The 14,693-nt window shown below is 39.8% G+C and overlaps 1 protein-coding gene across 14 annotated transcripts in view; it reads left to right on the forward strand.

Moving 5' to 3' along the window:
• The window catches only part of PPARGC1A (PPARG coactivator 1 alpha), a 626,509-nt gene that overhangs the window by 534,886 nt on the left and 76,930 nt on the right, over positions 1 to 14,693 (forward strand). For 8 of the 14 annotated variants that reach the window (XM_081048191.1, XM_081048184.1, XM_081048193.1 and 5 more), the window contains one exon: positions 2,895 to 3,074. The exons of 1 other annotated variant lie outside the window; for it this stretch is intronic. In XM_081048191.1, coding sequence (XP_080904317.1) covers positions 2,895 to 3,074 — 180 coding nt within the window. Of the gene's footprint in view, positions 1 to 1,520; positions 1,650 to 2,894; positions 3,075 to 3,427; positions 3,519 to 14,693 lie in introns of all 14 variants that reach the window. 5 more of the 14 variants (XM_081048189.1, XM_081048186.1, XM_081048188.1 and 2 more) reach the window with 3 other exon arrangements.

Genomic DNA, 14,693 nt, shown 5'->3' on the forward strand with positions numbered 1-14,693 from the left:
AGTTAAGCTAATTTATTGTCTGCTCCTTAACTAAGAGAAAAGTCTGTTGGGGTGAAATAGCATACAATAATTATCCTTTTGTGTTTAGTGACTGCTGTATCCTTTTAAATCTTATTATAAAATTAAGGCTATGGTTGTGAAATAGCTGTCAGAATTGCAAAGAAGCTGGAGAATGTGGGTCTGTAACTGCCATAAAGCACACCTGTTACAGATGTATAGGGAAGCAGTAAATATCAGCATGGCAGACGAGGACACATACATGGTCTGGCCTGCTAAGTCTGGCATCATCCAAAGGCCAAATATAAATGAATATCAGGAACACTTGCTACCAGTAATGTGTTTTAGATTATCAGGATAATGTCACATTCAGAAGCACTAGTTTTATTAGCATGTCAGCATTGGGAAGAGCACATGCACGTTTTCAACCATAACAGAGGAGCAAAAACGAGAGAGAAAGAGAGAGAAAGGAAAACAAACAGGTGAATTACAGCACAGTAAAATATACACACACACACACACACACACACACAAGATCTGATCTTTTCAATGGTTTTCAAAAGTTACTTTAAAACATGTATTTAGGAAAGGTTAAAGGATTTTGAACTAGCCATGCCTAGAGAGGACAGTTAAGAGAGAGACAGCAGGGAGTTGGTCACTGGTTGGTAGTCAGCATTCCAAAACATGGTTTCTAAGTTATACTTTGCACAGCTGAGACTTCAAGCAGATGTAGAGATCTGCAGCGTTCTAACTTTTATTTTTCGTTGTTGCTTTTGTTATTTATCCTTTTTTTTTTTTAAAGGACTATCCCCCAGTGAAATCCTAGTGTTTTTTGCACCACTGATAAAGTTATCGCCTTATCTCTGAATTGGGTCCGTGGTGGAAGAGTTAACACGGTGTGTTTGTGCTTGGAGGATAAGCAGTGTGGGCAAGTTGGAGACTGGGAAGTGTTACACCCAAAACAAAACATGAACATTGTGCCAGCATAAAATCTCTTCGGCCCAGCCTCCTCTTACTTACAAACCTAGTCAAGTGTACGGATCTGTAACTGGGCTAACTCGGATAATAAAAAGGGAAAGACCAATAAAAATGATAAGCAAAGAGTTTAGATGGAGAGGATTGCCCTTTCTTTTCATTGCCTCTGTGCCTGCCAACTGGGATCTCACTGGGGCCTGGTGGTCTTAGGGAAGAACTGCAGGGATTTTCAGGCTCCTCCCAGCCTCCCCTTACCAACTGCTGACTCCTAGCCAGGACCTACTTTCCACTGTGGTGCCTAGGATCACGCTGCTGCATATGACCCGTGTAATACAGCCTGCCAGCGATGACAGGGGTGCTGGAGAACAATATCCACAGAAAACTTATTTTATTCAAAATCTAAATGTCAAGCAGGATACTCAGTTTTATGCGCAACGGCTGCCTGGATGTGAACAAGCCCACAGTATCTTTCCTGATCCTGGAAGGTAGGGCCATGCAGGTGCCACTTCAGAATGTGCGCCCGCTGATTTAGATCCCTTGGCGCGCAGGTGGATGAAGTCCTGTGTCTCTGAGATCACCAGACCTTGTGGTAGGAAGTTTCTGCGGGCTTCTTCACAGTATGCAGTGAGGAGTCAGCAGTCAGACAGCCAGATCAAGGATACAGGAGCACCTTTTTGGTAAGGGGATCCACTGTCCTCAAAAAGCGATGCTGTTTCGGAGTTCAAAGACCACCTGTTGCCTTCAAGGAGGTGAAAGACAATGCCAATCTGAGATAGCCTTTGTGACAAGCAGCTCAGTCGCAGTAGAGGGTATTTTAAACCTCTCAGTATATTGAAATCATTTTTAAAACGCCAAAGAAAAGTAGTTCTTTCTAATTCACTTATAGCATAGTTTAGGATACATAAATGATGAAAAAATATAGCTGTGGCATGCTATAATTGCTATAGTGGTTTTCCTTTCCAGACCCCAGGTGATCACACACACACACACACACACACACACACACACACACACACAAATAAACACGAACCTTGTGCCAGAATAAAATCTCTTCGGCCCAGCCTCCTCTTACAAACCTAGTCATGTATACGGATCTGTAACTGGGCTAATTCGGATACACACACACACACACACACACACACACACACACACACACAGATAAGACTTGCATGTTACATATAGTGAAAGATATAAAAATCATTTAGAAAAAAACATGATTTTTGTCCTTCATCATTTTGACCTATGTTGAGACGAAGTTCAGAAGTTCATGAAGTCAAGTAAAAGATTTAAATAACAATTCAAGACAACCATGGACAAGTTAAAGGACTTTGCCTCATTAGTTGCTAAATGAATTATATGGATTATAATGGTTAAAATGAGCATAAGTGGAGAAAGTTTTTCTAGTAAAGTTCTTATGTCCTGTTTTCCATTTAGCAGTTGTTTATTTTGTCTGTTATGTGTGACGGTAATTCCAAGGTAAAACCAAATTTATATCCCTCCCTCAAAGGGATTATATTCTTAAGGGTAGAGGGAAATTTTGCGTATAGTTATCCAGAAAACAATTTGAAACTCGGTGGGTGCTAACTATCAAAGAGGTACAAACAAATCCAGTTGATTTCTAACTGGAAGAATCAGAGAAGGCTCATGGAAGCATGACATTTACCATGGATCTGGAGGTAGAATTTGGGATCAAATGGATCAGGCAAAGTATCCTTTGGGAGCAAAGTAAGTTAAAGGATTTATGATTTTTTTTTCTGGTGACTAAAACCCTGGAAACCAGCTTGGGTGATACCGTTGCATTAACCAGGCTTAATTCCTATCACATGCTATTGCAGTTTAATACATTCCTGAAGTTAATGACAGGTTTTTTTTGTTGTTGTTGTTTTTTTTTTTTTTTTTTCCTTTTTCCCTGCCTCCTGCAGTGTGCTGCTTTGGTTGGTGAAGACCAGCCTCTTTGCCCAGATCTTCCTGAACTTGACCTTTCTGAACTAGATGTGAACGACTTGGATACAGATAGTTTTCTGGGTGGACTCAAGTGGTGCAGTGACCAATCAGAAATAATATCCAATCAGTACAACAATGAGCCTTCCAACATATTTGAGGTAAGGACACCCGTTGGTAAAAATTAATTTCTCATTGAACTTGGCTTGGGCTGGACTAACATGATTATTGGCCTGAAAGCATAATGGGTTCTTACTTTGCTGTCCTCAAAAGACTTTTTATCACAGTGAGGCACTTCCTATGTTGTGAAAAACACTGTTTGGAAAACAAATGGATTTTTTTTTTTTTTTTTTTTTTTTTTTTTTTTTTTTTTTTTTTTTTTTTTTTTTAGAATTAAGGGGCTAAGGACCCACAACAGAGTGCATTAAACTGTGTTGAAATACTAAGGGATTGTGAAAGAATTAGTGACAAGGAAGAACAAAAGTCTAAACCTGTTTATCCCTATTTCCCACAGAAAATGGTGCCTAATATAAATTAATGTAAAAGAAGCCATTTCTTTTTAACCAAGGGGTTCGATGTCCACCTTTATTTGTTTTACACAGTAGGTGAGCAATTTATTATTATTGTTATTATTATTACATTTTTGATCCATACCTTTCATATATCATGAAAACTTCAAACCCAACTACTCTAATACTTACTTATAAACTGGTCAAAAATTATTTCTCTTTCAGTAGTGAGAATTATCTCTCAGGCTCTACACTGATATAAGCCTATCCTATAATAAACAATATTAACCTATTCCCATTGAACTGTTATTTTGAGTGGAGGGAAAGTTGTTTCTCACATGATCAGTACTCATTTACTCAAAAATAAATGTTTTCTTAGAGGGACAAACACTAACTGAGTATTCTGGCAAGTGAATTAAATAAAGGTTGCCAAATCAACCTAGTTTTCAGTATCAAAACCACCAGTACCACCATCATCATGTAACATTGTGCACCTACTATGTGCCAGACTCCCTTACAAAGCACTTTAAATGTATTTTTCTATCCACCAGCAGAGACACTTCTTACACTTCAATGTTATTTGGTTGAAATTTAAAGTCACTAAGAAAGTCAACTTGATAATATTTATTGAGTTTTCCCAGCACCCAGCACACAAAAATACACTGAATAAATGTTTATTGAGTCATTAAGAAAACTAATTTTACAATACTTACTGAGTGTTTCTGGCAACCAGCACATAGAAGGTGTTGAATAGTGCTTGTTGAATAATGAGTGAATGATGAGTATAGTAACGTTAATCCCAGTAATAGTAATAACAAAATAGCCAACATTTTGGAAGACTTGTGCTTTATGTATATCATTTCATTCATCCGTCAACACAACCTACTGTTTAGGTCCTAGTATTTCCATTCCATTTTTACATATGCAGACAGTGAGCCTCAGAGAGGTTAAGTGATTTTCCTCAAGTCACACAGTTAACAAATAAAGACCTGGGATTTGAACCCACAGTGTATCTGACTTTCAAAGTCGGTATCACTGATAAAAATAGAGTAACGGTGAATTTGGGTGACAGCCATCCTTTACAAAGACATATCAAGCTTCTCCTTTGCTCAATATATTTAAAAATAGAACAGAATCTTTTTTCTTTCAGTGTTGGTTGACATGGAAGCGGGGATAGCTGGTCAGCTGGGGTGGCTGTAGGTTCTGCCGACGGCTGAGGTTTTATAATACGTCTGGAGCATTATGTGTGTCTTAGGGGAGTGATTAAGGTAGTGGAGGTAGGGCTGGGGAGAAGGAATACGGTGGAGGAAATGCTGAAGGTTTGTGGTTAGTTATACTTTCTCAGGCTTCTCAGCCGGGTTTTAGAAAGTTCATGTGAGGACTTGGCTGGTTAGAACTGGTAAATTGAACATTCCTCATTCCGTACACTTGTCAGGTTACTGGCCCATTTTAAGTCATGCTGCATTAAATAAACAGTACTTTTGAAAATGTCCATCTCTATAGACCTCTTATCTACAGATCGGCTATTCCATATTGGGTGAATGCCATGCGTTTTGCAGGTGATGGTTAGGGAATAAATAAAAGGTGGGGAGAGATGGCATGGTAGCCAGTCTCGCCCTGGTGGACTGATTTCAAAAGAGACATCTTTCTCCATGAACTTGTGTCTCCACATTTCGTGCTGCAGCACCTCCCTGAGGTGATTCTGATTTATACCTTTGGGAGACTAGTTCAGCAACTAGTTAGTTATCTGTAGATGCTTAATCTCCACAAAACACCCCTTTTTGTTTCCCTATGTAACTTTCTACTACTGATTGAATTGTTTTCAATGCTCTAAAATACAAGGTTCATTTATTTTAATCTTTCATTGGGTCATTTTAAACCAGTGGTTCTCAACCGAAGGCAATTTTGCTCTCCAGGGGACAGTTAGCAATGTCTGGAGATAGGTTTTATTGCTAGGTCTGGCAAAGAGGGATACTACTGGCATTTAGAGAGTGGAAAAGCAGGGATGTTGCTCAATATCCTATAACACCCAGGACAGCTTCCCACCACAAAGCACTCTTAGGCCCCATGTGACAAAGGTGCGAAGGTTGAGAATTCGGTATTAAGAAAAATGAAAACAAACAAACAAACAAACAAAAAACCAGTCAGCTTTATAAAACACTAAAGATGAATTGGTCAGATTTCTGAGAGAAAATACAGGTAAGTTACAGGATGTGAAGAATCAGAAGCCACATAAAATCATCGAGATGCTCTGGGCCTCAGGGTTGATATGTCAGGAATTCTCTTAGTGACAGACAGCAAAAGTAACTGTTTAGATAAATCCCCATACCAGTTTTCTCTGATGTCACAAAACCCATTCTTCTTTGTCGATGCAAAGGGTAAGGCCATATGTGTCAACACCGTTGAAAACAGCCCCAGCTTCCTCAGGATTTGCATACAGTCAAGATGCCTCTACTCTTTGCCCTCTAGTGCTCACTTCAGACATCTTTTTCTCTAACAGGAAAAATAAATAAATAAATAAATGAAGTGTGCTTTGAGCACGTGAGGTGGAACTCTAAAAGCGTGACTTCCCCCGTGCAAAGCAGGTCCGTAGGCAACAAAACAACCCTGGAATGGCCCCAGTTTTGTGTTGCTTCTACCAAAGCTGCATGTTTCTGGTCATTCCCCAGAGCCTATGCCTTTAATCCTTCACAGCGGACTTCAACCTGTGCTCACGTTCTTCCAGTCTCAAAACCCTGCCTCATCACCTTTGTGAAGGGCTTGTACTTGAGCAAGCCAAACAGTCACGGTCTCTGCCACCTCTGATCTGCCAATAACAAGCACAATCTACCTCAGATTCCCAGAATAAAATAAGGCACCAATGGTTAAACCCTTCTCCCTGACTCACTGATGACCCTGCTGGAAATGGGCCACGGGATTTCTGAATTCTAATCAAAGCAGAAACAAAAGGGAGTATTTACAGCTACAGATAGCAGAGCAGGCCATTAAAATGCTGGGAGTAAATAGAAATTTCTTCCTTTTGCCTCTTCCATACGTTTGAATCTAAGTTTAATTTTTATGTGACTTTAGAAGGAAAAAAAATGAAACCGAACGTCGCAGTTTTGGAAAGAGTGAATTCCTAAGTGGGAACAAGGTGTGCCAACACACAATTGTACACGCTGGTTGAGTAACTGGACACACACACAGCGATTTCTGCTTGCACAACCTATGTTTGGATGTGTAAATGCAGGTGATCAGGTATGATTCAGAAGCCACTTAGAAAAACAGGACACCAGTCCTATAGGTACGGCCTCCGGTGAGTCTGATCCATGTGTCAGGAAAACAGGATACTGTCCCCGGACTGGCTAGTAGCAAGATTTATGTTTCAGAATATTGCAACATAGCTTCCTTCCCTGTGTTGCCTTTGTGCTTTGTTTGGAGGAGGAGAATAAAGGACTGTTTTTACAGCATGGCAATGTGTAAAGATGGGTGGCCTGGGGTTAGTTGAAATTGCACGTTGCCCCTCCTGAGTCACCGTGGCCACTTTATCCCTGCTATAGTTTAACGTCTGCTTTAATGGGCATCTTTCATTCACTCCTTCGTCTGTTACTTAAGCATGCAGCTACTCAGGGTTCTTTAGAACATGGCGAATAAGAATGTAGTTGTCTCTAGGTCATTTTTCATAATATGTTCTGAAGCCTGCCTTTGCTAATGGGGAGAGAAGGGTTCACAGCTGTAGCAAATACTCACATTGGGTAATTACTCGAACTCTCAGTGAGGTCTGATACTGTGAACTTTTATAGGAGAAAAGGAGGGGGGAAGCAGTATCCTGTTATCTGTCTGTGAGGTATCTTACTGTATGCTACCAAGGGAATGGTGGTGAGTTTTCAAGAAAATTTGATCATTTTGATGATAATATAGATTTTACATTTCTTCTCTTGACTTTCAGTTCTGTTTTTTTTCTAGAGTGGGAATATATTATGTACTTATCAAAAAATTAAAGAAGCAATCTTAGCTATTCAGTAGTCTGTGCACATTTTGGGAGCCAGGAACCTGCTTGTCTTATTTACTGAAGTTTGCCTAGACATTTTCTTAAAGAAACAGAAGAAAGTAAGTGCGCAGTAAATATCTGCAGCGTAATGGATGAGTTGACCATCATGCATTTATTGATGGTGTGGATTGCATTAGCTAATGTGACGACTACATAGAAAGCACAAAAGTTCTGTTTCCTAAAGAAAGAAGTTGGGGAGGCCAAATGAAGCAATATGAAAACAATTAGTGAACAATGCAAAACTGTGTGTGTGTGTGTTCATACATATTAGCAATTGCAAAACAAAGTAAGACTGTATGTTCATGTATGCGTAGGATTATTTATATATTTTGCATATATATTAGCAACTAGGAAACATTTCAAGACTGTGTGTATGCATATATACTGTGTGTGTGTGTGTGTGTGTGTGTGTGTGTGTGTATTTGTGCGTATCCTAGCTAAGGAGGGAATCAGCAAGAATAATGTCACCGAAGTTGATAAGAGAATAAGAGTGAAGAGTGGTTTTATAGAGGGAGTAAGGAAGTGAGGAGCTTAGTTTGCTCAAAGTAAAATATATGGTAATGGGAACACAGGAGTAGTAGTAAATTTGGATTTAGGGTGGGTACAAAATTATGGCTTGCCATGAGAACCCAGTTGGAAGTGTTTCAAGTTTACATGGTAGAAATTAGGTGTCATTAGAGATTTTTTTAAAGCAGCAGGGCAATGTGCTGGGGATGGCATTTAGGAGTGACAATTCTGATAGCTGTAAGAACTATGGACAAGAAGAAAGCAGGGGAAATTCGACAGCAGGCCCAGCCACATTCTAAACTCTATGAGATGCAGGTGCAGGGAAGGGACAAGGTGACAGCAGAAGGGATGGTGTTCAGGGAAATCCAGGGGACTTGAAACACCTTGAAGGAAAATTCCATCAGCCCTGATGAATATGAGGTCGGTTAGAGAGAAAGTGGCAAACATGCTAATTTACAAATGTTCCAAAGAGAATCCGAACTTCATGGATAACTTCCTGGTTACCTTTCTGCTCACCTTTCGGAGCTGAAGTACTTTCTTAGACTTGAGAGTCATTTTACAAAGGGGCTCTCCATCTCCCCGCTGTCTTAGAGGCAGAACATATTTAACCCAATGCACAAATTTACATAGTGTCTGCTTTTCCTCACTTGTCTCCTTGGAGGAAATTCTGCAACCTTCCATGGTAATGAATCCCTGCTTCTGACTGTGCCTGTGGTCAGGCAGACTTTTCTATGAATGGCAAACCTCTTGGAATGGTAACAAAACAAACAGAGGAAGAAAAAAATGTGAGTAAAAACCATCTCACCTTAATTTAATCGTCAGGAGAATAAATCCTCCTTTGTTATAGTGGAGAGAACTGAATTAATTTACAATAACTGCTTTTTCAAGATTTCTGGAGTTTCCAATTTGCAATCAATCAATGTTTGTCATTTAAATTAAATTTACAGCCCACCACCAGATTTTTGCCACACTTGGTAATGACACTTATGGAGAACATAGACTTCAAGTAGGAAAATAATAGCCATTTAAGTGGAGAGATAATTGGCTGTAACATAAGAACATTGAAGAATGTTGAAACTCATGGAGACTTATGGGGTATTTTAAAAATTTATGTTGTACTTATCTTTGCATTTGTAGTCTACCACAAAATTCCAAATCCTGGGTATAAATCAGTTAAATCATGGAGAGTCACAAATCAGGAAGCAACAATCTGACCCAGCCTTTGCACTGCTTTAGTTTTAATGTCTGCTGTCGGGTTATCTTGCAGCGTCTAAACAGTTTGTGTGTATATGTGTGTGTGTGTGTGTGTGTGTGTGTGTGTGTGTGTGTGTGTTCATCTACACACCTGAGTTAAGGACTGTTTTAGACTTCTTGGCTTGATAACATCTGCCTTATCTTGGGAACATCTGGTTTATCACCCTATTTCTTCTCCACCATTATGCTGACCACTGGAAAAATATGGTTCAGGAGTTCTGACCCACGGGGCTATGTCTGTTGGCATCAACCCCTACAAATAAATAGCAAGTCACAGGAGGCTGATTACATGACCGTCTTTCACTAATTCCAACTTTCCCGGTCGTTGTTTGTGTGACTATAGGTTGTTGGCTGCTGTTTTTCATGGAAGGCCATCAGTTCTTAGCCATTTGCAATTGGAAAAGGGAGAATCTATGTTTACTTAGGCCCAATGATTGCAAAACATACCATTTTGTGTTTTGGGGCCTAGCTAGAGGCCAACTCTTTTATTTCAGATACTCTGGGCAGCCCAAGAAGTAGGTAAGCTATGTTATGGGCCCATCTTAGGCTTTCCCCACTGCCTGGACTCTCAAGTGGGTCCTTTAAATAAAATTTACTCCATGCGGATATCTTTGAAGCCAGAAAAGTGGAGACCCACATTTTCAAGGAGGAAAACTTTGAGAGGAAAAAGTGGTTCATTGTCTCTTGGATATACCTCAGAGATATTAGTCTAGGTTAAGGTAATCAAGACTCAGGATGCTGCATGGGACACACTGTCTGTTTGTATAGTAACTATGTGTGCTTGTGCAGGAACCTTATACATATGCTGTGTCTATTTGTCCACGTCCCCTAACTATATACGCAATGTCGTCGAAACACAGCCCAGCAGATGGCTCACCTCTGAATGAGATCAACACACAAAGCAGATAAAAAGATGAACATGAAAGAGCGTCTTCAAATTGTTTTCACTGCTCTCTACCTCAGACTTTATATTTTTTACAAGGTTAATTTGTCCCTGTGATTATGTGCCTATTCTTTTAGCAGTGAAAACTTTTATTGTGGGTTTTATAAAATGAATTGTGGGTGATGTAAAACAATTTTGTAAGGACCATTTTTTCCCTTCCTCTTTAACCTCTCAGGTTACTTTCAAGACTGTGTGCGCTGAGGTATATAGTTTGAAAGCAAAGCTGGGTACTGTGTTTTACTGTAGCCTGCCAAAGATGCTGAATTGCAAGCAGCTAGAATGAGAGCAAGGGAAAAGAAGAAGAGAGATAACACAATGAAATACACATTCATATTCTTGACCAGGGCAAAATTTTACAAAGACAAATGACTTCTTATTCATTACACCATTTGTCCCAAAATGACGATAGGAGATACTTTTATGCCTTTTCTCTTCCAAAATAATATCATAATTTGCATAGTTTCAGATTCTAAACACTAATACTTTGTACACCTGCCCATCTCTATTACTACTGCAAGTTATTTATTCAAGGTTTACAGCAGGATGGATTAATGAATTACCAGGTCTTGCCTACAATGACTTGGCCTGACTTCTAAACAACTACCTTTTCTTTTCTTTCCTTTTCCTTTTCTTTTTCTTTCCCTTTCCCTTCCCTTCCCTTCCCTTCCCTTCCCTTCCCTTCCCTTCCCTTCCCTTCCCTTCCCTTCCTTTCCCTTCCCTTTCTTTCTTTCCCTTCACTTCCCTTTCTTTCCCTTCACTTCCCTTCCTCTTTTTTCTTTTTGGCCAGTCTTGTGATTGGTATTAATGGGCTCTGGAGACCAAGCCACCTATGGAGTTCCCCCCACACCCAGAAGCAGCTTTGTTAAGTATTTCTCCTACTTTTTCATCTCTCCCAAACTGCTCAGAGGCAGTCAGTTCAAGGAGGTATGAGCAGGCTGGGAGAGCAGAGAGGAGGGAGGAGACCCAGTCACCAAATATTTAGTGGCCAATGCCCTTCCCTGTGCCACATCAGCATGATTTCTCAGAGCCCTTCAGCACAATCGAGTTTAGAGTGGGTTCCTCATAGAAGAGGCAGAGCTGGAGCTCTGAACTTGGAAGGAAAGCCTCAGAGCTATTTGCAAAGTGCTGGTGCTTAGTGAATACTAAATTACATTTAGGAAATAGTCTACTGCTACCAGTTATACTTCATTTTTATTCTTGACACAGACACCTAAATCAGAGAACAGTAACATTTCAGAGATTATAGAAGCAGTTTGGGTATGTTCCAACACTATAATAGGATCAGAATTTTAAGGCCTTTTGTATTATTACCAATAGTCACTTAGTTTCTACTGCAGTGTACTTTGTAGGGAATTACAGCTTTTACTAAAAAGATTAAAATGCTATTATGCAAATGATTGCAGTATGTTATTATGTTTACAAATTAACATCCATGGCTCAACACACAAATTAACTAACTATTTTATCTATGTTATTAAGGATTTAATAAAGTAACTGTTAATAAAAATGGGTAGCTTGGAACACTTAACAGGGAACAATTGTGATTTAACACAGAACTCGAGCGTTGCGTTTAATGTTCTAGGTGATATAGTGGTAAAATAAAGTTGAGCAAAACCCTCTACAGTAAAGTTGAGTAAAGGAACGGGGGCTGTGGGAACTACAGAGCTGCCTGTCTGAGCTGCTGGTGACCAGGAACTCAGTAGCTTCAGGCTCTAATGTACAGTGGGCAGCATATCAACAAATCTAAGCAAAGCACACACAGCATCTTCTATTAATAAATAGTTCATTGAAATGCTAATTGCCCTCCCTGACATATGTGATATGTTGCATACACACAGAGACGAGTTACATTACGCTAAAATGGAGCTGAGAGCACATTTTCCTGGGCCGAGTGGGATGTATCTGCAGAATATCCCCGTGTGATAAAAGAGGAGAAGACAAGTTTCAGACTAAGATGGCTTTACAAACAGGCTGCAGATTGCTATTTCTGGCTGTCCATAAGAGATCGTAAAAGCGAGGAGATAAGCACCTCCAAGGTCCCTGAGAAATGAATGTACGTGATTATGTTATCTTGTAGGTTGGATTTATGAGACAGACCAGCAACACCTTCATTTCGGTCCAACAGGAAAAGTAGGAAGAAATGCAGAGTTTTGGATAGCAAATTTTGTTAGAATGGCGAAGTTCCTAAACACTCGAATTAAAAGGTTTCAAAAGATATGCGGGATTCTGGTCACTAAATACCACGCTAGATCTCAAAACAAGCGCAAGGGGTAACCATTAATTATTAAGTAATAAAGGGTACCAGTGATCTAATATTCAGCAAACAAACAAAGAAAAAGGAAACAAAAGAAACACTAGAAAATCCTGGAACCACTTAATGTATATATCAAATGTTTTTTATTTATGTTTCTGAATAGTCAAATGAAGATATAGAAGACTTCTATGTAAATAACAGCCTTTTTAGGTCTGCCTACTCAGGACAAGTAACTTGAGCTTCCTAGCAGGACTATCTGGGTGTACTTAAGCAACACATGGGCAGGGAAACAACCCCAAACTTGGCCAAGGTTTGTGTCTTTGCCCACAATACAAGCAATTTATTTTGTTCCGAATCACACTTCTGTGGTTGGAAAACTACATATGCAAATTTTTTGATATCTAGCTTTAGCAAGGTGCCTGGTTCCTTCATATGCTCCCATATTTGGATAAATTGTGTTCTTTTCCACATTTGTCCTTGTGGAAGCGAACACTCGAGCATTGGTAGAAGCTTGCTAAAAGAAAGGAAAGGAGGGGGAAAAGAGAGGAGGAAACAACCTGACCAAATACCGTTGCGGGGACAGCTCATGAGTTGATGGGTTGTGGCCTTGTCCCGTTCCCAGGCACCTGATCAAGAAAGTGGTACAATCCTGTTCTGCACGCATTCCAGAACTCTTGCCAATGTTCACCTGACATGACCAAGGTTTAACGTACTTGCAGTAACTTTACGCAGCTCAGTGGCAATGTGTGCCTTTGTGTGGCATACACATTCACCTTCCTTTTCTTTAAGGTAAAAAAAAAGTGATACTTGCCACAGAAGGGTGGTAAAATAATTAGTCCGGTAGACAAATGTCTTGGCCCATGTTTAAACAGAGCTTTAAGGACACAGTGTTCCCACCAGTCACATCTAAATACAAACCGGTGTCAGCTGCCATGCAGACTAAAATGTAATAGCTTGCTTTCACATAGGTCATCGTCAATCCATTTTGGTCGCAGTCACACTGCACATCTGTTTCTGCACGCTGCAGCTTCTTAAGGTGGCATTTGGACTTCATAAGAGCACAGACAACCAAGCTATAAATTGCCACTGCTGGAGTTATTTTGAATAAGTGTATACTGTTTCATATTTATAATGGTGAAGCTTCATAATATTCACAGTGAATATATAACACCGATCAGTTCAACAAGCATGAAATTGTATGTTGTCAACTTGTCACATAAATAGAGTCATATTCTGGCTTGCGATAATGTTGAACTAACATTTTTTCCCCCAGAATTGTCGAGAGGGTCACAAAAACGCAGCAAGGTAGCTCTTCCTTTGGGTAGATAAACCGTCAGGGCTATTGTGAAGTTGATATTAGTCTTGATGAGTTCCTTTTCTTCCCTCTCTCCAAAGCGTTTGCTTTTCTTGGGTGAATGCTAATTGGCTAATCCGGTGTGTTTCTTCTGTCATCCAATGGTATCATTTTCAGCCAGTGCTAGAAGCCCTTTTTTTTGGGTTGAGTATGTGTGAGTAGCTGTTTTTGTTCTCCTTTAAAACAATTTTTTTTTTTTTTTGGTGTTTACCCCCCCCTCTACCATTCTTGTAACACAAATCAGTGCTAATTGTCATGAAATTCTCTAACGATACTCTGGAAAGCTCTTTTATTGCATTTGCACCCCAGTTAATTCTAAATTAATTACCAGAGCACTATTAAGTGATAGCCTAACATTTTGGGCAAACTTTCCCACGATAGAGAATTTAGAGAGATGCAGACAAGAAATGATTGAGCTAAATGTGCCATTTGCTGAAAAGGAAAAGGAGGACAAATGAAAGGTACTCACCAGTAGCTAGGGAACGCCTGCAGAGAGCGGTTTCCGCAGTGACTGATACTTCTGCACCAGAGGAATGGGTAGAAACTGATGTCAAGTTCTTTTCCACTTTTGAGAAATTCTTAAATGTGTTCCATCCTCCCCATTTTCCTTCCAATGGCCTAAAAACAGGAAATGTTGAAGTCCCTATCTGCAGTCATGTTGCCTGACCTGGTTAAATTACTCACTGGGAGACCTCAGGACAGGGCTGTAGAATGCAAATAGTACCGGGGATGATTACTATCACTGGCCCTTGCATCCCAGGTCACTTGTCGTATGGGTGGTCACATTTTCTGATCACAAACAACTTGGCCAGCCAAAGCTCTTGGTCTCCACCTTTGGTATGTTTTCACATTTCTTCATGCTTCTGAAAAAGTTCCTCTATTTTCTCATTGATTCATGTACCCATTCATCAAAAAAAATAATTCCTGTC

This window comes from Rhinolophus hipposideros, assembly GCF_964194185.1.
Source record: "Rhinolophus hipposideros genome assembly, chromosome: 1".
Classification (NCBI taxonomy): Eukaryota; Metazoa; Chordata; class Mammalia; order Chiroptera; family Rhinolophidae; genus Rhinolophus; species Rhinolophus hipposideros.